General features: G+C 54.7%; 3 protein-coding genes across 5 annotated transcripts; 2 read left to right on the top strand and 1 right to left on the bottom strand.

Annotated features, from left to right (window-relative positions):
* Window positions 1-404: 404 nt before the first annotated feature.
* On the bottom strand, window positions 405-7783 carry Abhd8 (abhydrolase domain containing 8). Its single transcript, XM_048427172.3, has 5 exons — window positions 7587-7783; window positions 5407-6133; window positions 2372-2542; window positions 2048-2264; window positions 405-1043 (listed from the first exon to the last, which is right to left on the bottom strand). The coding sequence occupies exons 2-5, from the start codon at window positions 6123-6125 to the stop codon at window positions 864-866; spliced, it is 1287 nt and encodes a 428-aa protein (XP_048283129.1). The 5' UTR covers window positions 6126-6133; window positions 7587-7783; the 3' UTR covers window positions 405-863.
* A 177-nt stretch (window positions 7784-7960) lies between these two features.
* Mrpl34 (mitochondrial ribosomal protein L34) lies at window positions 7961-9864 on the top strand. Of its 2 annotated transcripts, none has more exons than XM_048427174.3 (3): window positions 7961-8376; window positions 8977-9167; window positions 9341-9864. In XM_048427174.3, exons 2-3 carry the CDS (start codon window positions 9103-9105, stop codon window positions 9555-9557), a joined length of 282 nt encoding a protein of 93 aa, XP_048283131.1. In that variant the 5' UTR covers window positions 7961-8376; window positions 8977-9102; the 3' UTR covers window positions 9558-9864. The 2 variants fall into 2 exon arrangements, with proteins under 2 accessions (XP_048283131.1, XP_048283130.1); XM_048427173.3 differs by having other exon boundaries at window positions 8472-9167.
* Window positions 9865-14214: 4350 nt separating this feature from the next.
* Dda1 (DET1 and DDB1 associated 1) lies at window positions 14215-20572 on the top strand. Of its 2 annotated transcripts, none has more exons than XM_087901138.1 (5): window positions 14215-14437; window positions 17443-17519; window positions 17596-17647; window positions 19258-19319; window positions 19950-20572. In XM_087901138.1, the coding sequence occupies exons 1-5, from the start codon at window positions 14230-14232 to the stop codon at window positions 20058-20060; spliced, it is 510 nt and encodes a 169-aa protein (XP_087757264.1). In that variant the 5' UTR covers window positions 14215-14229; the 3' UTR covers window positions 20061-20572. The 2 variants fall into 2 exon arrangements, with proteins under 2 accessions (XP_087757264.1, XP_087757265.1); XM_087901139.1 differs by lacking the exon at window positions 14215-14437 and adding an exon at window positions 16947-17198 and having other exon boundaries at window positions 17439-17519.
* The last annotated feature ends 451 nt before the right edge of the window (window positions 20573-21023 follow it).

Raw genomic sequence — 21023 nt, 5'->3', positions numbered from 1 at the left:
CACAATATCGTTACAAGAACAGGATAGAGGAAAAAATTGCCTTCATAGTGCCTACTTATAATCATTCTCAGCCCACTAAAAGATATCAGTGAACCGTGCAGTGGTGGCGCACACCTTTGATCTCAGCACTCAGGAGGCAGAGGCAGGTAGATCTCTGGGAATTCAAGACCAGTCTGCTCTACAGAGCCAGTTTCAGGACAGCTAGGTCTACTCAGAGAAACCTTGTCTCACCAGGTATGGTCGTCCCAGGAAAGCAAGCATGGAGAGAGGAAGGAGGGGGGAGGGGCGAGAGAGAGAGAGAGAGAGAGAGAGAGAGAGAGAGAGAGAGAGAGCCAGAAACAAAGCTACTTGCACATCATCTCAGCCCTCGAGATGCTGAGGCAGAATCACGAATTGGAGGCCACTTTGGATTGTCACTTTTTTTAATTGAGTTACAAGTTGCCATGTGCGGGTATTTGTGGCTCGGGCCCCTCCCTCCTTGGGTGCCAGCTCCCAGTCCCAAGGAAAGCAGGCAATGCAGCAGGTCTCCCTGGACTGAATGGGAACTCCTCCCCAAAGCTCCCCTGGGGGCTTCCAGGTGCAGAGTGAAGCACAGCGGAGGGAAAGACCCAGTGGGGTGGCAGCCCACCCGCTGCAGCATCGGGGACTTGGGAAGGCAGAGAGGGGGCTCTGTACAAGGTCACGCCCTGCAGCCACGCGTGGCTGCACTGGGCACTGAGTCTCCAACACTGGGTATGTCCGGCCTGCCCTGGGGCGTGATCTATATAGACCCCGCCCATTGGCGTGAGGCCTCACCCATCCAGCCCATGCCCCGTCCAAGGGAACCTTAGCTACACAAGATCCAGGAGGCCTGCAGCCGCTGGTCACTTCTCGCCTGGAGTCGGTTCTGGCTGCAATGGCTGTGGCTTGGGCTGTGGCTCAGCCTCCGGCTCCGGCTCCCACAGCAGGAACTCGTGCAGCAGTGTGTTCACCGTCTCGGGACACTCCAGCATCACCATGTGACTGCCTTCCTCGATGAGCTTGAGAAAGGCCAGCAGCAGGATCTGGAGGCACACAGGGAAGTCCCTCCTGCAGTCCACCCTCTAGCCTCACCCTGCTGGAAGTCCCTCCTGCAGTCCACCCTCTAGCCTCACCCTGCTGGAAGTCCCTCCTGCAGTCCACCCTCTAGCCTCACCCTGCTGGAACCTCGCCAGGCATTCATTCGCTCGGTCAACACCTATTAAGCACCTACAGTATGCCTGGGGTAGGACTTCTCAATCTTGGCTCTACTGACACTTGGGGTTGGGTCATTGCTGGGGGGACATAGTGTGTTGCAGGGTGCTGGGCAACCTCCTTGGACTCCCCCCACCCGGGGATGCCAAGGAAACTCTGCCCTCCTCCCCTGTCCACAAATGGATCTTGATGACAGACCAGCCCTGGGTGAGGGTCCTCCTTGGTTCCTCCCACATATCCATCCTGAACAGCCCAAAGTCCAAAGAAACCCAGATCCTGTACTCCAACCTCTATCTCCACCCCCTCCAGCATTAGGGACCCACTCCCTGGGTGAGGAAGCAGTGCTGTGGATGCCTGCCAGAGAAGTTCCGTCATCTATATTCTCCTTTAGGTTCAGCCCAGAAGCAGGGGCCTCCTAAGGAGACCACACCTACCTACCTGTGACCACATCCACCCACTACAAAATCAAGCCCACCCAGGACTACACTCATGCATTATCCACGCCCACCTAAAAACACACCTGTCTAGAGGCCACACCCTTCCAAAGGCCACAACATTCAGATACCTTAACCAATGGAAGCCACACCCACTCATAAACCAAACCCTTGTCCAGCGACCTCGCCCACCCCAGCTGTCAGAAAGCCGCACCCTTCTAGGGAATCCACACCCACTCAGCCAAGCCATTTTAGAAAGCCAGGTTTCCCAAAGGTCAAGCCTACTGAGAATCCTAACAGGATGTGAGTCTTGGGACCACACTTACCCCCTAAGCCACGCCAGGGCCGCAACCCTGGATCCCCTACACAGTTGGGGGAGCGGACACGTGCGCAGGTCCTACCTCAGCCATACGTTGGTCCTCTTCCACCGGCACAAATTTGTCGTGCATGCCGTGCACCAGCAGCACGGGCACCGTCAGCTCCGCATGGTAGACTTCATCGCCCTCCGGCCAGTACTGGCCACTCATCATGGCCCGTAACACGAAGGAGGACACATTGAATGCATTGCCCTCCTTCAGCAGCTGCTTCTCTTTAGCCCCTTGGCGAGCAAAGCCGGCCCTGGGGGTGCAAAGACGTCCTTGGAGCCTGACCACGTGGGACCAACGCTACAGATCCCCAGTCAGCCCTGAGATCAGAAACCCCGCCCTCTCCCGGATCCCACTCACTTGAGGAAACTCCAGGCCAGGCAGGGCGACAGGCAGTGCAGGACGCACGTGGGCATGTTGAAAATGGAGCAGAGACTGGGCTCCAGCGCTGTGGGGCCCCCGCCGTTGATCATTATCACTTTGTGCACAAGATCTGGGTACTCGTGGGCCAGGAAAGTACAGAAGGAGACACTGGGGGCAGAAGGGGAGAGCCCCAGTTAGCCCCAGTGAGGGCTTTACTCCCTCCCCTTGATTATGGAGCATGGAGGGGCACCACCTGGCCGACATAGGCGGTGCCCCTCCATGCTCTGCCCATAAACAGCGCTGGCCATGGGAGTCAGGGCTTTTGAACTCTGGGCATCTGCTCTAGCAGCTGAGCTTATCCCCCTGGGTTCTCGAAGCAAGTCCTCGGGAAGTCGCACACAGCCTACAGCGTCAGGGCTTATCTGCACCCTTCTGGAGCTGGGACTACAGCATGCATCCCTGCAAGTTTTGGGGTATTTCTTGTTTGCGACAGGGTTTCACTATGTAGCTTTGACTGGCTGTGTAGACTAGGCTGGCCCAGAACGCTCAGAGCTGTGCCTGCCTCCCAGGCAAGCTCCTGTATAATCTGCGTGGTTGTCCATAATCACTAACACAGTGACCTTGGCTGTCTCTTACTCTGAAGTTACTCGAACTGGGAATGTGCCTCCTGGGGCTGTGCTTGCTAAAAGGCAAGTGGCAGCATTCTGTCAGAGACTGACTTTCGGCGGGCCACACCTTTCCAAACAGTACTTCGGGGAGTGCGATTAGCCCTTCTGGCTGCAGCTGGATTCTGGAACCCCCTAGGCAGTCCTTCAGTGTCCTGTTCAGCGTCCGAAGACGCCACGGACAGACCCAAAGGCACTGACGCCACAACTCTGCGCAGAATGAATCACTGGGTACCAAATAACTCCACTGCTCACACATCTCCGGCCCTCTGCCAGACAGCCTAATGGCCCAGGCTACCATAGAGTTCATGGCAATCCTCCTGCCCAGCCTTGAAGCGCTGGGGTTACAGGCAGCTTTCTCTTTTGCTCTTCTTAAGATACCAAGTCTCTATTGCCCAAGCTGAACTTAAACTCCTAGGATCAAAGGCTTGCACCTGCTCACCCTTCATCACTGTGTCCAGCCAGCTAAGAGCTTGGAGGATCCAGACAGAAGGGACAGATGCACAAATGGGCCTGACTAGTAGGACACACACACTATGCTGGCCCACAGTTACCCGTACATGAAGGCAATTATTACATGTTTGGTTTTTTTTTAAAAAAAAAAAAAAAAGACACTTTTGAGACCATAGCAATGCCCCGTCTCAGATTACAGGTATGACCCATTATGTCCAGCTTTTAAAAATTAATTTTTAGGCTAGGTATGGTAGCACATACCTTTAATCACCCAGGAGGCAGAGGCAGGTGGATCTCTGTGAATTTGAGGCCAGCCAGGTCTACATGATGAGTTCTAGGACAGCCTGGGCTATGTAGACAGTCCCTGTCCCAAAAATAAAAAAAAATAGTTTTTAATTATTTAAGGATATATTTAGGGATATAAATGTTTAAAAATATAAACATAGTATTTATTAACTCTCTTTCTTTCTGGAGATGCTGCGGATTGAACCTACGGTCTTGTGCACACCAAGTATCTACCCGAGCCACTCCAACCTTGGTTTTGTTGGGGGAAGTACATTCGCCTGATTATGTCAGGTCTCATGTATGTTAAGTTGGCCTGGGAGCTGTGTTGGTGAGGGTGATCGTGACATTCTGATACTGTGTCCACCTCCCAAGTGCTGGGATGGCAGGTGAAGGCTGCCACTCCATGCTTTCAATGTATGTTCTTATTTTTGAGACAAAGTCTCACCCTGTGAATGTGGCTGACAATTGGGGCAGACTGGGGGGCCAATGATAATGGCACTGGGATTTGTCTCTACTGCATGTACTGGCTTTTTGGGGTCCTATTCTCTTTGGGGTCCTATTCACCTTCCTAAGCCTGGATGTAGGGGGGAGGGCCTTGGACTTCCCACAGGGCAGGGCACCTTGCCCTTTCTTAGGACTGGAGGGGGAGAGAGGAGGGGGAGTAGGGGAGTGGGAGGGAAATGGGAGGAGGGGAGGAAGTGGAAATTTTGAATGGTATTATTTATAAAGTAATAAAAAAAATTAAAAAGAAGGAAAAACAAGTCTCACCCTGTAGCCCTGTCTGGTCTTGAATTCATAGCAATCCTCCTGCCTTGGTCGTGGAAGTTCTGGAGTAAGAGGGGTGAGTATATGCCCTAACTCCCCCCCACACTTTTTTTTTTCATTTTTCAAGACAGGGTTTCTCTGTATAGCTCTGGCTGACCTGGACCTCACTCTGTAGACCAGGCTGGCCTTGAACTCAGAGACCCGCTTGCCTCCCAAGTGCTGAGATTAAAACCATGCACCATCAAAACAGGCTTTAACACAGGTTTTTGCTACCTAGGTATAGCCCTGGTTGGAAATAACTTTGTAGTCCAGGCTGGCCTCAAATTTTTAGCTATCTTCCAGCATCAACCTCCTGAGTATAGAGATGACGCACGCCTGCCACCCACTGGCAGACACTAACGACAAACATCATTTGCTAGGTCAGAGATCATAGTGTCAAGTTACTCCCAGCTCACTGGGGGATTCTAGGCAAGGGTTCCACCCTGAGCCACGCCCCCAGCCCCTCCCTGGGAGATTTTAGGCAGGGGCTCCACTCCTGAGCCACACCCCTACCTTCTCACTGAGAGGTTCCAGGCAGGGGTTCTATCACTGAACCGTGCCCCATCTCCTCATTGGAGGATTCTAGATGGGTGCTCTACTCCTGAGCCACAATCCCAGCCCAATCACATTTTGCAAGGAGGGAAGTTGGGTCGGGTAGCATAGAAGTCTTTCATTGTAATCCTAGGGGTGTAGATCAGGTAGGTATTCAAGGTCAGCCTCAGCTACATAATGACTTTTAAGGCTAGCCTGGACTACGGTGGCCCTTTCTCAGCCTACACCCAGGGGAAAGGGAATGTTTCGTGAGCAGCCCACCCTAGGTCTTACCCGTAAGAGTGGCCAATGAGCACATTGCGCTTCTTGGCGTAGCGCATAAAGATGGCCCGCATGTCCTCCGCAAGTGCGTAAAATGTGTAGGCAGCTGCCACCTGCGGCGCAGAGCTGGCCCCGTGACCCGCCAGGTCAGGTGCCACCACCTCATAGCCAAGTCGCACAAAGAAGTCCAGCTGTTCTTTCCAGATGGCAAGTGAGCCTCCCACACCGTGGATGAAGAACAGCACCACATCAGCCTGCGCGCCCTTGCAGCTGGTGATGCGCTGCTCGCAGTCGATGTGGATGGTCCTCTTGGGACGCCGGGGGCGTCTTCGTCGGCCACTGCCTGGGGTGGCCCGGGCATCGCCCCCTGCGGGCTCTGCCAGTTCCACCTCGAGAGCAGCGGGCGGGTCCCCAGAGCCACTGCGCCCTTGCAGGTCTGCGCGTGGCGCGCGGCCCAGATTCTCCACCACCAGCCTCCCATTGCGGTATACCGTGATGCGGCGCTGGCAACGCACAAGGCCCGTCTTGACCCCAGGATCGCCTTCGGGTGGCGGCGGTGGCGGTGTGGGGATCAGCGCGGGACCAGCGTGCTTCACCCGCAGCACCCGGCCCGGCTTGACTTCCACAAACGTATAGCCGTCGCTGGATTCAACGCTCTCCAGTGGCCGCACCGCGTTGGGGGGTGTCCCCAGTAGGCAGCAGAAGAAACCATCTGTCACCCCGGTCAGCATGGTGTGTCCTGGAGCCGGAGAGAAAGGGACAGCGGCTTGCTCAGGACTCTGCTCATGCATCAGGTAAGCAGGACCTGGAGGCCCCCCCTAGGGGGTCCATTGATACTGCATTGGAGGGCTTCCAGAAGGAGGGGACACTAAAGCAAATGCCCATTCCTGAGGACATCCTTGCCCTACAAGCTGAAGTTTATCCTATCAGCTGCTTATTCATTTATTTATTCAGAAATCCATGCCTTTTGCATGCAATCATTCATTCATGCATGCAAGCAAGCATGTTTGTAGTCATCTTATGCGAGCATACATGCAAGCCGATTTGCTTGCTTGGTTTTGAGAAAGGAGCTCACGAAGCCCAGGCTGGCTTAGAAATCCCTGTGCTGCCCAGACTGCCTTTGCTCTGAATGTCACCTCTGGAGCTGTAGCAGGCTCGGCATGCAGTGTGCTTGCTTTAAATCCATATCTCCAAGAGCCGGAGAACCTCAAACTCTATGCAACCCTCCCACCTCTCCGTCCCTAAGCATGCATGAACACAGCAGCCCTGCTCTGTAGTCTTGGGCCAGACAGTGGCCTCACTCTTTGCAAACCTCCTGCCTCTGCCTCTCCCAGTGCTGGCGTAACTGGTGTGAACCCCCATCAACGCCATACTTTTTACATAGGTTTCATTTTGAGGCCCAGGCTGACCTCAGCCTTGTGCCCTCCTGGGTGCTGAGATGACAGACCACCAAGCTTGGCTTCTATACTGAAAGGTCAAGGTTTCCAGCTCAGGCCTCAGGCTGCAAATCTGGCCCGTCAAAGATGAGGCCCGGAGCAGATGTTGGCCATGGGAACTCAGAGGTTTTATCCAGTCCCAGGTCCAGGAGAGAGGGAGCTTGAGCTAACAGAGCAACGAGCACGGTTGGATGAGGCTGCCCTCAGCACCCTGGTACCCTGTGTTGAGGGGTGGCAACACAACCCCTAGTGGCAGCCAGGAGGATGAAGGCAGGACCTGAGTGAGGGCCTCTGGGCCTCCATCCGGTTCCCTTGGCCAGCCCCCCCCCCGTGTCCATGACAACCACAGGCGGTTACATAACTCCAAGGGACACCAGCGCAGCGCACCCCCATTGTCTGAGGCATGGGTATGGGGCCAGATTCATTCTTCCTTCACGGCCTGAGCACCGCTGGGGTGATGCTCATTAAATACCCGGCTTGCGGTGGCCTGGATGCACTAAAGGAAAAGCAGGCCGCGCACCCCACCTTTAGGACCCTGCAACCCCGACTGCGGAGGCCTTTCTAAAGCACAGCGCCAGCCCTGCTTCCCAGACTCCGACCCGCTTTTCCCGGGCGGTAGTCATCCCCGCAGTGGGATCAAGGCCTCTGGGGTTCCGCAGCATCCTAGCAGCGCGAAAGCAGAGGTTGGCAGTTTTCTCCTGCCCCAAGTGGAGGCCCAGCAGCCTGGTGACTTCTAAGGGAACAGATCCAGCTCACCTGAGGTTATTGAGGGGCCCGGGGCCCGAGGCAGGACTCAGGGGTCCCGGGCGGAAAAGCCAGCATCCACCTGCAGGTGCCGCTTACATGGTGGTGCGGGGTCGGCCGCATTAGCGCGGGCAGGCGCAGGCCCGGGGCGGTCAGCGCAGGGGCATCCCGCAACCGCGCAGCAAACCGGTCCCGTAAGTCCCACCTAGTGTGGGCGGGGCCTCAAGCCGATGGACGGGCATTTCGACCTATTGTCGCCGCAAGCCAACCTGGCCTAGATAACCGTCCAACCAGAGGCTGCGCTTCCAAGATTAGCGCGAGCTCTGCGAGCAGCAGCCCCGCCTCTGTGAAGGGTTTAGGGACTGGGGGAGTGGGGGGGGGGATGGGCCGGGGCCAGGACTAAGAAGGGCTTGCAGCCCGGAGGTGGCATGGTAGGCGGGGGATGTGTTCTGTCTGGGACAGGGTCTCAGTCAGCTTCTACCTCCCGCCGGGCCGTGTGCCCTCCTCTCTGCTGACCTTTCGGTTTTGCAAACAGACTTCCAGATGGGGAAACCGAGACTCAAAAAAGGTCAAGGCTGGCATTTGAACAAGAGGCTGTGTCAGTCCAGAGTCCTGGGAATGAAACAGAAGTGTCGGAGCGTGGGAGCTAGCGAATGGGAATTGTATCCCTGAGGTGGGGGTCTCAGCCAAGACTGAGTCCGAGGGGAGCCGGAAGCCAGGAAGCCAAGGCTGAGCCTCCTCCCTCCCAGGCCTTGAGCTCAAGGTGCAGCCCAAACACTCGCCATCATCCCTTTTACACACAGTAAGTCCACCGATTATTTACAGGTACAAGTGGCCGTTTTAGAGGGTGGGTAGGAACCACAACACAGTGACAACTTCAGTGATGCTCATGTACAGGCTTCGCGTGACTGCTGGCAAGCTGGGCACCTTAGAGCAATAGGGAGCCATGAAAGGTGTGTGAGCAGTCCAGATCTGAGCTGCGGGAAGAAAATTCGTCTAGGCCAGCCTGAAGGATTAAACTAGCCAGGGCAAATTCACAACGCACGAGTTTTCCAGATTGCGAGGAGCTAGGACTCGAGGACATCCGGGCTGCGCGCCAAGAGGAGAAGCCTTGGCTGCGGTAGCGTAGAAGCCGCCAGCCGGCTGCGTGCCAGCTGCCTGTCCCCAGTGAGGGCGACTGAAAAGGCCTGCAGCCACTTCTCCCAGCTGAAGCCAGCGGCGTCACCGCCACCCTGGAGCGCCCTCTACCAGTGTTCCAAGCAAAGAACTACAGCTCCCAGAAGACGAAGACAGATTGTCGTACGCACGCGCATATTGAGAGTCGACGCTCGCTCGCCGTCTGCTGGTCGTTTCAGAGAACTACATGCCACTTAGGACATCTCCTGTTTGTCATCATGCGCAGGCGTAAAACTACAACTCCCGGAGTGCCACGCGGCAACACATGGAACTACATTTCCCAGAGGCATTGTCATTGAGCCCACGGTCTAGGAACTGGCGGTAGCCGGGACAGAGTCACCCGCCGCTGGACATGGCTTTCCTCGCCAGGACTTTTGGGTGTCCCGCCTGCAGATCGGTGGCCCAGTTGGGTGGCAGGTAAGTGTTGAGGTGGTACCTTGCTTCAGATCTCGACTACCACGCGCTCTTACGGAGCATCTTTTGCATACACGCTGTTTTATTTGCCCTGCGCGTTACGAAGTTGAGGCTCAGGTTGAGCAACGCGCCGGGGTCACACAACAACTATTCTTGCCATTTCTCTGGTCCCACAGGTGGCTCCAACCCCGGGTCTGGATGGGGCTTCCGGACGCTTGGGAGCTGCCCTGCGTGCAGCAGCAGACCCGCGGCCGCACGCGCGGGAACGAGTACCAGCCCAGCAACATCAAGCGCAAGCACAAACACGGTTGGATCCGCCGGCTAAGCACCCCGACCGGCGTGCAGGTCATCCTCCGCCGCATGCTGAAGGGTCGCAAGTCCCTGAGCCACTGAGGAACGGCGTCCGGCGCCTGCGGGAACAGACTCAGACGCCTGTAGAACTGGCCCAGGGCAAGAAGTTGGGGACCGTCTCTTCCTAGGCTTTTGAAGTATGAAGAATTCAGTACTTGCAGAGCTCCTAGGTCCCCGCGTCCCCCAGCCCACAGCGGCGGCGCCCCCTCCTGCGTTATCTCGACAGTTTCTGTGCATGTTTCTGAAGGCATCTTTGTAACCTTGGCTTCTTAAAATACCACACCACCTCTGGTGATTCCAGCCCCTCGGGAGTATTACCTGCTCGCTAATAAACATTCCCGTTTCTGGGCGCGCTGCATGTATCCTAACATACAGGAGGTCAGGGATCTGGGGCCCCTGCTGTGAGGTGGGCAAGACCTTAGCCCCAAGACTCCATGTCCCACACAAAGTGCTGACTGACTTCTGTTTGGCCCGATGTCCCCCATCTTGTAGTTAGCAAGTAATTGTCCTTTTACGTTGTGCATTCCTGGGATTGAACACAGGCACTCCACAAATGCCTTTACCTGCTGAGCCATGTCACCAGCACCCCCCCCCACACACACACACACACACGCTTGTCATGAAGGGACTCTAGTGGGTGATATGTATTTAGAACCGAGCAGTTGAAAAACACGGGGATCAGATATGAAAGTGGAATCATAGGGACAAAGGACCCTGAAAGAGGATACGTGCCCGGCTTGGCTCTTGACAACAGAGCAGTCAGGTAAGGCTTCCTAGAGCAAGGGGCTGAGTCTGCAGAAGGGATTGGTTGGGGTGAGTACCCACATAGGTGGAAGATAGCAGAGGGACCTGGAATTTGGGCTCCTGAGGTAGACCTAAAATCTTGGGCCACTGGGCAACTGCAGCAGGTATTGGAGCCAGACTGAGCTAGGTCTGATGCTGCTCGCCTGTCCCAGCAAGCATGCAATGGGGGCAGGAGGGTAAGGAGTTCAAGGCCATCCTCATCCATGCAGCAAGTTCAAGACCACCCACTCTCACATTTTTTAATTTTAGATTTACTTATTTTTATTTTGTGTATATGTTTCACTTATGACTTAGTTTGGTTTTTACCAAAGGCAGCTGATGGAAGAAAAGATTTATTTCACCTCAGCTTACGGTCCATGGCTAAAGAATATCAGCCTTGATCACGAAGGCAGACGCTGATACTGAGGCCATGGAGGGGAGCTGCTTGCTGACTTGCTCAGCCTGCTTTATTAGAGAACCCAGGACCACCAGTGTTAGACCCTGACATCTGTACTACATGCTATACAGTATTATGCCTGTAGTTCCCATGCCAGGAACTAAGCTGGAGACTTAAAAACACATGCATACACAGAGACAGAGAGAAACAGAGACATGGTCACTCTTGATACAAGAATGCCAAGTTTATTGTGCTCAGGGGAAGCTTATATAGTTAGTGCTCTGGCCATGCCCCAACTCTCAGGATCTTTCAGCTGCAGACCCACCAGCCTGCCATCAGGGTCTCGTGCTCAGAGCAGCTGCAACCTGCTCAGAGCGGAGGAAAACAAGTTGGGTGGGGTTTTTTTGTTGTTGTTTTTTCAAGACAGGGTTTCTCTAGCTTTGGAGCCTGTCCTGGAACTAGCTCTTGTAGACCAGGCTGGCTTCGAACTCACAGAGATCCTAGTGCCTCTGTCTCCTGAGTGCTGGGATTAAAGGCATGCGCCACCACTGCCCAGCGAAAACAAGTTGTTTTTTTCAGTTCACTCCAGCAGGCAAAGGGTCTGAGGCAGGCAAAGAAAATCAAGGGGGCAGGGATTATAGCTCCCAACACACCAGCCCAGGGATGGATCCACCTACCATGGACTGAGCCCTTCTCATCAATCAGCAATCAATAAAATCCCCACAGGCCATGTGGTTGCTGAGATTGTAACCTTGGGTCATCTGGAAGGGTACCAAGTACTGTAAACCACTGAAGGGTCTCTCCATCCCTGAGACCCTGTCTCTTTAAAAAAAAAAAAAAAAGGTGGCAGGGACTCTTTGTCTTAGTTAAGGGTCACTATTGCTGTGACGAAACACCATGACCATAAGCAAGTTGTGGAAGAAAGGGTTTACGTGGCTCACACTTCCACATCACTGTTCACTGAAGGAAGTCAGGACAGGCACTCAAACAGGGCAAGATGCAGCGGTCACAGAGGGTGTGCTTACTGGTTTGCTCTTCATGGCTTGCTCAGCCTGCTTTCTTGCAACACCCAGTATCTCCAGCCCAGAGAAGCCACCTCCCACTGTAGGCTGGATCTCCCATCAATCACTAAGCAAATGGCTGGGCAGTAGTAGCAAATGCTTTTAATTCCAGCACTCAGGAGGCAAAAGCAGGCAGATCTTGGAGTTCAAGGCCAGCCTGGGCTACAGAGGGAGTTTCAGGACAGCCAGAACTAAATAGAGAAATCCTATCTACAAAAAAAAAAAAAAAAAAAAGAAAAAGAAAAAGAAAGAAAGAAAGAAAAGAAAATGCTCCACAGGCTTACCTACAGCCTGATCTTATGAAATGATTTTCTCAGTTGAGTCTCCGTCCTCCCTGAGAATTCTAGCTTGTGTCAAGTTGGCATAAGCTACACAGTACAGGCTCAGTGAATAAAGCATTTGCATACCCACAAAAGGCCAGACACACGTCTGATCTCAGCACAGAGTCAGAGGCAGGCGGACCTGGGTCCAGTTATAGGTTCAGTGAGAGACCCCATCACAAAACAGAGGACTGAGGCTATAACTCAGTTGGTAGACAGTTAAACACATGGAGAAGCCCTGAGTTTCATCCCCAGCACCCCATAAATCCTGGGGGTGCTCACCTGCTATTCCAGTCTCTCGGAAGTAGGAGAAGCAGACCTAGATCATCATCAGCTACACAGCAAAGTAAGGCCAGCCTGGGCTACATGAGGCCACACTTGCTGGTCAAGCTGAGGACCTGAGCTGGTTATGAAGCCCATGTGAAGGTGGCGAGGGTGCAGCAGCTCCACAGAGCTGTCCTCTGCCCTCCACATGCTCATCGAGCACACAGAGGAACAGATGAAAATGTGAGCTGGAGAACTGCGGAGACACAGTGCCAAGCCTTGCCTCCACATCTGTGCTGTACACACACAGCACAAAAGCACAAGTTTGTTCTTTTGGGGGGGGGGGGTCGTTTTTTACCATAGTGTGAGCTGTCAATTCAAATTCAGTAGCTAGTTCAGAGACTATGCATGGAAATTCAAGTTTGAAAGCATGTCTTTAATCCCAGCACTCGGGAGGCGGAGGCAGGTGGATCTCTGTGAGTTCGAGGGCAGCCTGGTCTACAGCACGAGTTCCAGGAAAGCCAGAGCTACACAGAGAAGCCCATGGATCAAAAAAATACATAAAAGTAGGCTGGCCCGACAGCTCACCTAGTAAGAGCTTGCATCACCAAGCATAGTGACCTGAGTTTAAACCCTGGAACACACAGGGTGGGACCTGCTCTTGAAAGCTGTCCTCTACCTGAGGACCGTAAATTTAAAAGTTTTATATAACAATGTTTTAGAAACAGGTATTTCTCCCTCAGAGCCCCTCCTTTTTTTCTTTTGGTTTTAAGGAGACAGGGTTTCTCTGCATAGCTGTCCTGGAACTTGCTTTGTAGACCAGGCTGGTCACAAACTCTGAGAATTGCCTCACCACCTGGCAGGCTGTTAGCTTTCTTTCTTTCTTTCTTTCTTTCTTCCTTCCTTTTGTTTTTTTTGTTTTGTTTTGTTTTGTTTTGTTTTTTGTTCGTTTGTTTGGTTGATTGGCTGGTTTTCTTGGTTTTTCGAGACAGGGTTTCTCTGTAGCTTTGGAGCCTGTCCTGCTTGGTTTTTCGAGACAGGGTTTCTCTGTAGCTTTGGAGCCTGTCCTGGAACTAACTCTTGTAGACCAGGCTGGTCTCAAACTCACAGTGATTCATCTGCCTCTGCCTCCCGAGTACTGGGACTAAAGGCGTACACCACCACCGCCCAGCTAGTTATTTATTATATATATAGTGTTCTGCCTGCATGTATGTCTGCAGGTCAGAAGAGGGTACTAGATCTCATTACAGATGGTTGTGAGCCACCATGTGGTTGCTAGGAATTGAACTCAGGACCTCTGGAAGAGCAGTCAGTGCTCTTAACCTCTGAGCCGTCTCTCCAGCCCCTAGGCTGTTAGATTTTTAAGCAGGAAAAAAGTTGCCATTTACCACAAGTTCTGTCATTAACAGGACATTCAAGAGAATATGAGATTAAAGGCGTGTGCCACCACCACCTGGCTTTCAAACCGCCCAATTTTTTAGACTTTCTTAAATCCATGTTAGCTCTACCTAAAGCAACAAAAATCCACAGCTGCCATCCCAGGAATTTGGGGAGCTGAGGCAGGAGGATTGTTGCACGCTCAAAGTCAGTCTGTATTACGGCGTGAACTCAAAAATAAATCAACAAAAGAATCTGTAGGTTGAGACTCAGCGGAGAAAGTCGAGAGTTCGATAGCCTTGTTACAGAGAGGCCATCCAGGGACGTCAAGCCAGCCCCAAAACGAGAGGAGACCTGCAGGACCACGAACGAGAATGAGAACTACAATTCCCAGGTGACGTCGCGCGCAGTTTCCGCCCACTTCCGGATCGCAAGTCCCTTTCATTTCAAGTCCCGGGCGGGGTTTGCTCCTTCAACCGAACTCGACAACGAAGGCGGAGGTGTGAAAACCAATGGCAACGCGCGTGAGTACGGGATGGCCAATGGGAGCGCGCCGGGCGCGAAGGGCGGGGCCACCACGCAGGCCAATGACGCGCGGCGCTGTCGCCATCGGCGTGAGCTGCGCGGCGGCTGGAAGTGGCTGTGCGGCCGCGACTGGGAAGGAGGCTGCGGCGGCGGCGGTGGCGGCGGCGGCCGGGACGGCGGAGGACACGGACGATGGTGAGTGCGGCCGTGCGGCCTCCCCTTTCGCCCGACATGGCGTCGTGGGTCCCTCCAGTGTCCCCGAGACCCCTCTTCCGACCCCCTCTTAGTCTCGGTCCCGCCCCTCGCGCTGACCTATGACCTCCGACCCCTCCGCGGGCTGCCCGTCGACCCTACCCTGGCTCTTTCTGCTACCCCTGACCCTAGTTAGGCTTCCAGGCTCTGACAACTCTTTCATTTCCGGGTCGCGACTATCTCGTGTGTGTGTGTGTGTGTGTGTGTGTGTGTGTGTGTGTGTCCCCTCCCGCCCCGGAAATCGCTTCGGGTGGGGTGGGGTCCCTCGAGACCCCCGCTCCGGACTGTTCCTCGACGAGGCTCCTCGGGTTCCGGGCGTTTGAGGGGCGGGTCTGGGCAGCCCGGCTGCGAGGGGGCTTGTCACCGTGTCATGCAGGGCTTTGTCACCAAAGGAAGTGCGACATCGCGCCAGACCCGTTTCCCAGGTCCCCACCCCTCTCTGTCGAGCCCACACTTGTTCTTAACGAGGGAAGAGCTTTGTCTCCCTGTTTGCAAAATGAGGGTGCCCACCCCTTAGCCACCGGCAGGGGCCCGCCCATAGATGAGCTGGGGGACGTCCTTCCCCTGGCTGCACCCCCAATCTTCAAGAGGGGTGATCCCTGTGACCTGATGGGCGCTTCTAACCTCAGGGGTCGTGGTCCCCGTAGTTCTTTGGGATGAGGGCTTCTCCTCTCTGACTCAGGATGAAGCCATACCTCAGATTTGAGCAGAGGAGAGTCCAGATCCCAGCCCACACCCTGAAGAATAGTAATGAATCATATAGAAGAGGTCCTGGAAGGGGTAAACATGACTGTGGGGGTCTCCGTTTCACCTCGCAGTCTTATTCCCTGTACCAAGACTCTCCCCAGGGCACCCACCCTGCTGCTGAGCCCGCCACTTCTCACTTAGAGGCCTGTTCCAGCCTCCTCTCTACCCCTTCCCATCCCAACCCTTTGGCAATCTTTAATTCACCTAGAATCAGGGGTTTTCAAAGACATCATTTTGTACACTTTGTAGCTTATATAGCATCCTTGGGGCTCCAGTGGCAAATCTGCTCCTGGTTTCCGTTCAGGGCAATGCCCTTTGTGACCTCATCTCCAGCTGCTCAGCAAGCCACACTGCCTTGTTTTCTCTTCCTCGGGCTCCCAAGTTCTTGCTGTCCCAGGGCCTTTGCACCAGCTTCGCCTCCACCATAGCCTCTGACCTCCTGGAACACAGCTTCCATTGACCCCAAAGGCCTGTGAGGGAGCTGGCCCCTTGTCTTGAGGCCTTGTTTGCCAGCTCACTTTAGGAGGCCCTATCTTTTCTTTAGAAGTGCAGACAGATACATGTCCCTGCCTTGCCCTAAGGGACCTCTGTTCCCACTTTCTGCCCTGGCTGTTTTGACTGAGCTGTGCTTAGAGGTAGCAGTGCACTGCACGGGGGGTTGCAGCCTGGCAAGGAAGTCACTTAGCTTGCAGCAGGCCTGGATTTGGTGTGGTGTCATAGGGTCCTCTCCAAGCTCTGCCAGGGCCCAGCCCAGACACACACTGCAGTATGGGACAGCTCAGGCAAGTGGTCTGAGATAGTGGGAGAGTTGTAGGGTGTGTCCCAGATGGTGGTACACCATGTTACAAGGGTGAGATCAGGCCACCCAGCCAGTGCCAGTGGGAAGAGTCGAGATTGCTTATTTGTTATTTTGAGACTGGGTGTCCCTGTGGAGCTGGGGTGAGATGGCAGCTGTGGGGACATAAGCAGGGCAGGCTCTCTTCTACATGAGCCCCAGGGAAGCTCCCTGAGCCCAGACTAGCTGCTCTCTGCCACCAGGCCACACACAGCACCTGCTGGGCTAATGGCCCCAAACACCTCAGTTCTGCTCTGGAGTCCCACCCTCCACCCCTCAAGTGTGTACTGATGGCCTGGCCAGGGCATCCTGGGGGGGGGGCCACTGGAGCCTGCACCCTGGGTTGGTCAGGAGCAGCTCTTGGGACATGGAAGCTGGCCACAAGACAGAGAACAGGTACACTGAGGCTGCCTAGCCACATTCCAGGCCGGCAGAGTGGTAGGGGGCGGGGCAGGCACCTCTGCATCACCATAAGGTCACCCAGGTGGCCAGACCTGAGCTTTAGGGATGTCACAGGGAAGATGGGCCCTGTGGCCATCTGTACGGGGGCATACACGGTGACGTCATGCAGGCATCACACCAGGGTCACAGACTTGTGCACTTTCATCCACTACCCCTCCCCAGACCTGAGTGACATTTGGAAAATGAGCAAACATCCTGATTGGCTCCCTGAGCTAGGTGGGTTCGAGACAGGGTTACCTGCCCAGCAGCCAGCTCCCTTGGTGTGTGCTGTGAGACAGGCTCCCAGGCCAGGCAGCCTCTGCCCCACCCCCACCTGAGTGCTCGGACACCACCAAGCCCATCTTCTGAAATATTCTTTTGCTTTTTTGATTTTTCGAGACAGGGTTTCTCTGCAGAGCCCTGGCTGCCCTGGAACTTGCTATATAGAGCAGGCTACCTTCAAACTTAGAGATCCTTGCCTCTACCTCCCAAGGGCTGAGATTAAAGGCGTGTGCCACCACTGCCTGGCTTCATTATTGCTTTGGTTGTTGTTTTGAGAAGGGCCCTGCTCTAGCCTCATGGATGTGGAGATGGCAGACATGCACTACTGCGCCTGGAAGAAGTGTCCCTTTAAACAGCTCTGGTGGGCATGGCTGGGCAGGCCTGATGGTGGAAGGAGGAGTGAGTACACCCATGGTGGCACACATTACCCTCCCCACACAGACACACAGAGCACAGTGAATACATGTAGAAAAGGTATTTAATAAACGGCCAGTCTCAGGTTCCCTCTGGCCTGGTCACAGGTGATGTGAGACCCCTGGGAGAGCCCCTTGCCTCTCAAGCAGTGGAGGACTAAGTGGGTGGCAGCCCAGGTGTGTTCTCAGACTGCATCAGAGGCCTCACGCCCACCCATGTCTCCAGGCAGACTTTCTGAAAGGCTTACCCGTCTACAACAAGAGTAACTTCAGCAGGTTCCACGCGGACTCCGTGTGCAAGGCCTCGGTGAGTGTGGGGCTGGGGGTGGCATCCCTGTCTTGAGGACAAGGGTTGCCAGCTAACCCCCCCTCCCCATTCACAGAACCGCCGTCCCTCAGTGTACCTGCCGACCCGAGAGTACCCGTCAGAACAGAGTGAGTACTGCAGCACTTCGTCCTCCACAACAGCCAGGAGGGGCCAGGGTGACCCAAGCTGGGCTGTCCTCCCTGCAGATCAGGTTGGGTGACCCCTGCCATCTGCGTATCAAGACTGTAAGCTGGGACCAAGCTGGGGGATAGAGCCCTGGGCTCCATCGTGAAGTAGGCGGGCTGAGCACACCTATCCCAGAGCTCTGGATGCTGAGGCAGGAGAAGCAGAAGTTCAAATCTGGTAGATCCCTGGAACCCATGTGCGAGTCAGGCACCTTGGCAGGGCTCTGTAATTGGAGTCCGCCCCACTGGGCAACCTAGGACCCGCCAGCCTGGCACAAAGAACAAGAGAGCCCAGCAAACAAAGGGAAGGTGAGGGCCAGTGCCAATATTGATCTCTGGCTGAGGCAGGTATGCACCCACATGCTTGCCTCCACATGCCCACAGAGACCATAAGTCAGAGTCTTTGTGGCTGTGGAAGTGGGGGGAAGCAGTGACCATACTGGGCCTGTGGGCAATGGTGTCCAGGCCATGGTCTCTGTGGCATAGGAGAGCAAGGGCCTAGTGTTTGAATGTCAATCAAGAATCTGGAAGCCATGGGGCTGGAGAGATGGCTCAGAAGTTAAGAGCATTGCCTGCTCTTCCAAAGGTCCTGAGTTCAATTCCCAGCAACCACATGGTGGCTCACAACCATCTGTAATGAGGTCTGGTGCCCTCTTTTGGCCTTCAGGCACACACAGAATATTGTATACATAATAAATAAATAAATAAATAAATATTAAAAAAAAATAAAAGGAAGCCAGATATGGTGGCACACACCTCTAATTCAAGCACTTGGGAAGCAGAGATGCCAGCCTGGTCTATAGAGCAAGGTCCAGGTCAGAGTTATATAGTAAGGCCCTGTCTTAAAAAACAAACAGTCCAAAAATGCTGATTTCCATGAGATGGCTACCAGGCCTGAGAATCTGATGGCAGTCCCTATAATCCATATGGTAGGAGGAGAGAACTGGCTCCCACCGTTGTCCTCTGACTGGAACATGTACCCACTTAGCACAAGCTAAAAACCATGCAAGGGGCTGCACAGACTCTCGGGGTAGCTACACTGCAGGGGACTGGAGCCCAGGCACAGTGCAGCTCAGCAGGGGACCCAGAACCCTCTTGTAGCTTCCTCGGACACACACACACAGAGATTTACAAGTAAATTCTTAAAAGTAGATCCGTCCAGGAAAGGAGCAAGGCTCATGGGCAGTGCATTTCCCTGGCTTGGGTGAGGCTGTGGGTTCATCCTGAGCACTGAACCTCGCTATAGCCTGGCGTGTGTACTTCCTCTGGTATTGTCTCAGATGAACCCTGGGAGTGCACAGGAGTGGGGCGGGGGCTCCGCAGCAGGGTGCTGGCCTGAGTTCCAGAACCTTGGCTCCATCCTTGGCACCAAAACCAGGACAAAACCCTAGGGTGTTCCAAAGCGAGCTGCCCAGGGCAGGTCCTACCCCAGGAGCCTGAGACTGTGGCTCAGCTGTGTGTTCAGAAGGGATGCAGAAAAAGAGGCAGACCTGGAGGCCAAGGTGGAGGTTGTAGCACCTCCATCTTTCTCACGCTGTCTCCTTGCTCCTCAGTCATTGTGACAGAGAAGACGAACATCCTCCTGCGCTACCTGCACCAGCAATGGGACAAAAAGGCAAGCTTCCTGGCTGGGGATGTGTGAGTGGGGCCTTGAGGGCTGAGTAGAAGCTCTGGTGACCAGGACTGGGGAGAGTGAGGATGAACTTGGCATTCTTCACTGCACAGCTAGCACCCAATTGTCAAACCATGTCTCTTGTTTCTGACATTTTACTGTAATGGTAAAATGTATTTATGACAAAATGGTACATGCCTGTTAGCACAGCATTCAGGAAGCTGGGAGGGTGCTCGGGGCCAGCATGAGGTGCATGAGACCATGCGTTTGTTTGTTTTGGTTTTTTTGAGGCTGGTCTCATTGTGAGTCCAGGGTGTCCTCATACAGTGTGATCCTCCTGCTTCTGACTCTCAAGTGATAGGCAGCAGGCCTGTGCTACCTTAGGTAGTATGTAAAAAAACACACCCATGCAGCCTACCCTAGTTAGTGTGCAGGGTGTCCCCATGGTGATGAGGCAGGGGCATGAGGATCTCTGTGTTTGAGGCCAGCCTGGTGTACATAGTTTCAGAACAGCAACAGTCAGAGCTATGTAGAAACGCTGTGGGGTGGGGTGCGGAAGTGAGGGAGAAAGAACCATGCTACTGGCTGTCCCATGCTGTCCTCACTCCAGCCTCTCCCCCTCCACCCCTCCAGAACGCTGCCAAGAAGAGAGACCAAGAACAGGTGGAGGCGGAGGGCGAGAGCTCAGCGCCACCACGCAAGGTGGCCCGGACCGACAGCCCCGACATGCCCGAGGACACCTAGGCCCCACACAGCGCCCCGCGTCGGTCTGCTCTGTCCGTTCCTGCCCGCGTGTGTAAGCGCAGCCTGCCTCCTACACCCAGCCCGCACCCTCCAACCTCATAGGACCCATGTATTTATTTTCCTTGAGTTTTTATTTATGCTGTAACTCGTGTCAAGCATTGGTTAAAGGGACGTCAGGCCCAGCGCCGTGAGGTGTCGGTAGATGCTTTTTTTAAAGCTCAGTGGTGTCCCCCACCCGGCCACCCGCCAGAGACAACACCAGGGTCCAAAGTCCGGGGCGGCCTGGTCTCCCAACAAGCGAGTGGCCTTCGAGCGCTCCTTCCCGTTCCCACCCATAGGGCGGCTGGGTCTTGGTCCCGGAACCTCCCGGGGCCCTCCCATGCCAGCCCTTACTCTGAGCCCACGCCAGGGCAGGAGAGAGCCGGCCCTTCTGGATCTTTCTCTCAAGTCATTTTATCATGGACTAGCCTGTGCTCCTCCTCCATCCCAATAAAAGGATCTTTCCTACTTCACCCAGCGTCTTTGGTCCGCACACCTCTGCTGGAGCCACTGGGACCGGAGTGACTGGCATAGGACTGACTGCCGCACCTCCTTGCCCAGAGGTCCTTGGGGTCACGATTCCCTGGGAGACAGAACCCAGGATAGTGGCACAGGGCTGACAGCCACCCATCGTGGGCATCATGTGGGAGGCCCGCCTGCCAGGACTAGTCTCTGGCCACTGGAGGCCCCTGCACCAGACAAGTTGGGCCCAGTAGCCTTAAGCTGGGGAACACTGCTGGGGGTTGAGGTGGCCCCACTGTCCTGAGGGTAGGGAAGGAAAGTCCCCTGGACTAGAGTGGTTGTGCACCCTCAGCTGTGGCATGGTACACGCCGCAGGTAAGAGGGGTTCTGGGTTCCTTGCTTGTGGGCAAGGCCCAAGACATCCATGTTCCCCAGGAGCTGTGACCCCACCGACCGGGGCCT

This window comes from Myodes glareolus, chromosome 23 (genome assembly GCF_982192425.1).
Source record: "Myodes glareolus chromosome 23, mMyoGla1.1, whole genome shotgun sequence".
In the NCBI taxonomy this organism is placed as follows: Eukaryota; Metazoa; Chordata; class Mammalia; order Rodentia; family Cricetidae; genus Myodes; species Myodes glareolus.
Note: the sequence above shows the minus strand (reverse complement) of the source record. Positions and strands in the feature narration are given on the sequence as shown.

Excerpts from the sequence above, each read along its gene's own strand:
- Abhd8 (XM_048427172.3), bottom strand. The coding sequence starts at position 6,125 with ATGCTGACCGGGGTGACAGATGGTTTCTTCTGCTGCCTACTGGGGACA. Across the intron at positions 2,265-2,371 it reads CTGGCCTGGAGTTTCCTCAA|GGCCGGCTTTGCTCGCCAAG; the intron begins GTGAGTGGGATC and ends TTGCACCCCCAG. Across the intron at positions 1,044-2,047 it reads AGGACCAACGTATGGCTGAG|ATCCTGCTGCTGGCCTTTCT; the intron begins GTAGGACCTGCG and ends GTGTGCCTCCAG.
- Mrpl34 (XM_048427174.3), top strand. The coding sequence starts at position 9,103 with ATGGCTTTCCTCGCCAGGACTTTTGGGTGTCCCGCCTGCAGATCGGTG. Across the intron at positions 9,168-9,340 it reads GTGGCCCAGTTGGGTGGCAG|GTGGCTCCAACCCCGGGTCT; the intron begins GTAAGTGTTGAG and ends CTGGTCCCACAG.
- Dda1 (XM_087901138.1), top strand. The coding sequence starts at position 14,230 with ATGGCAACGCGCGTGAGTACGGGATGGCCAATGGGAGCGCGCCGGGCG. Across the intron at positions 14,438-17,442 it reads GGCGGAGGACACGGACGATG|ACTTTCTGAAAGGCTTACCC; the intron begins GTGAGTGCGGCC and ends GTCTCCAGGCAG. Across the intron at positions 19,320-19,949 it reads ACCAGCAATGGGACAAAAAG|AACGCTGCCAAGAAGAGAGA; the intron begins GCAAGCTTCCTG and ends CCACCCCTCCAG.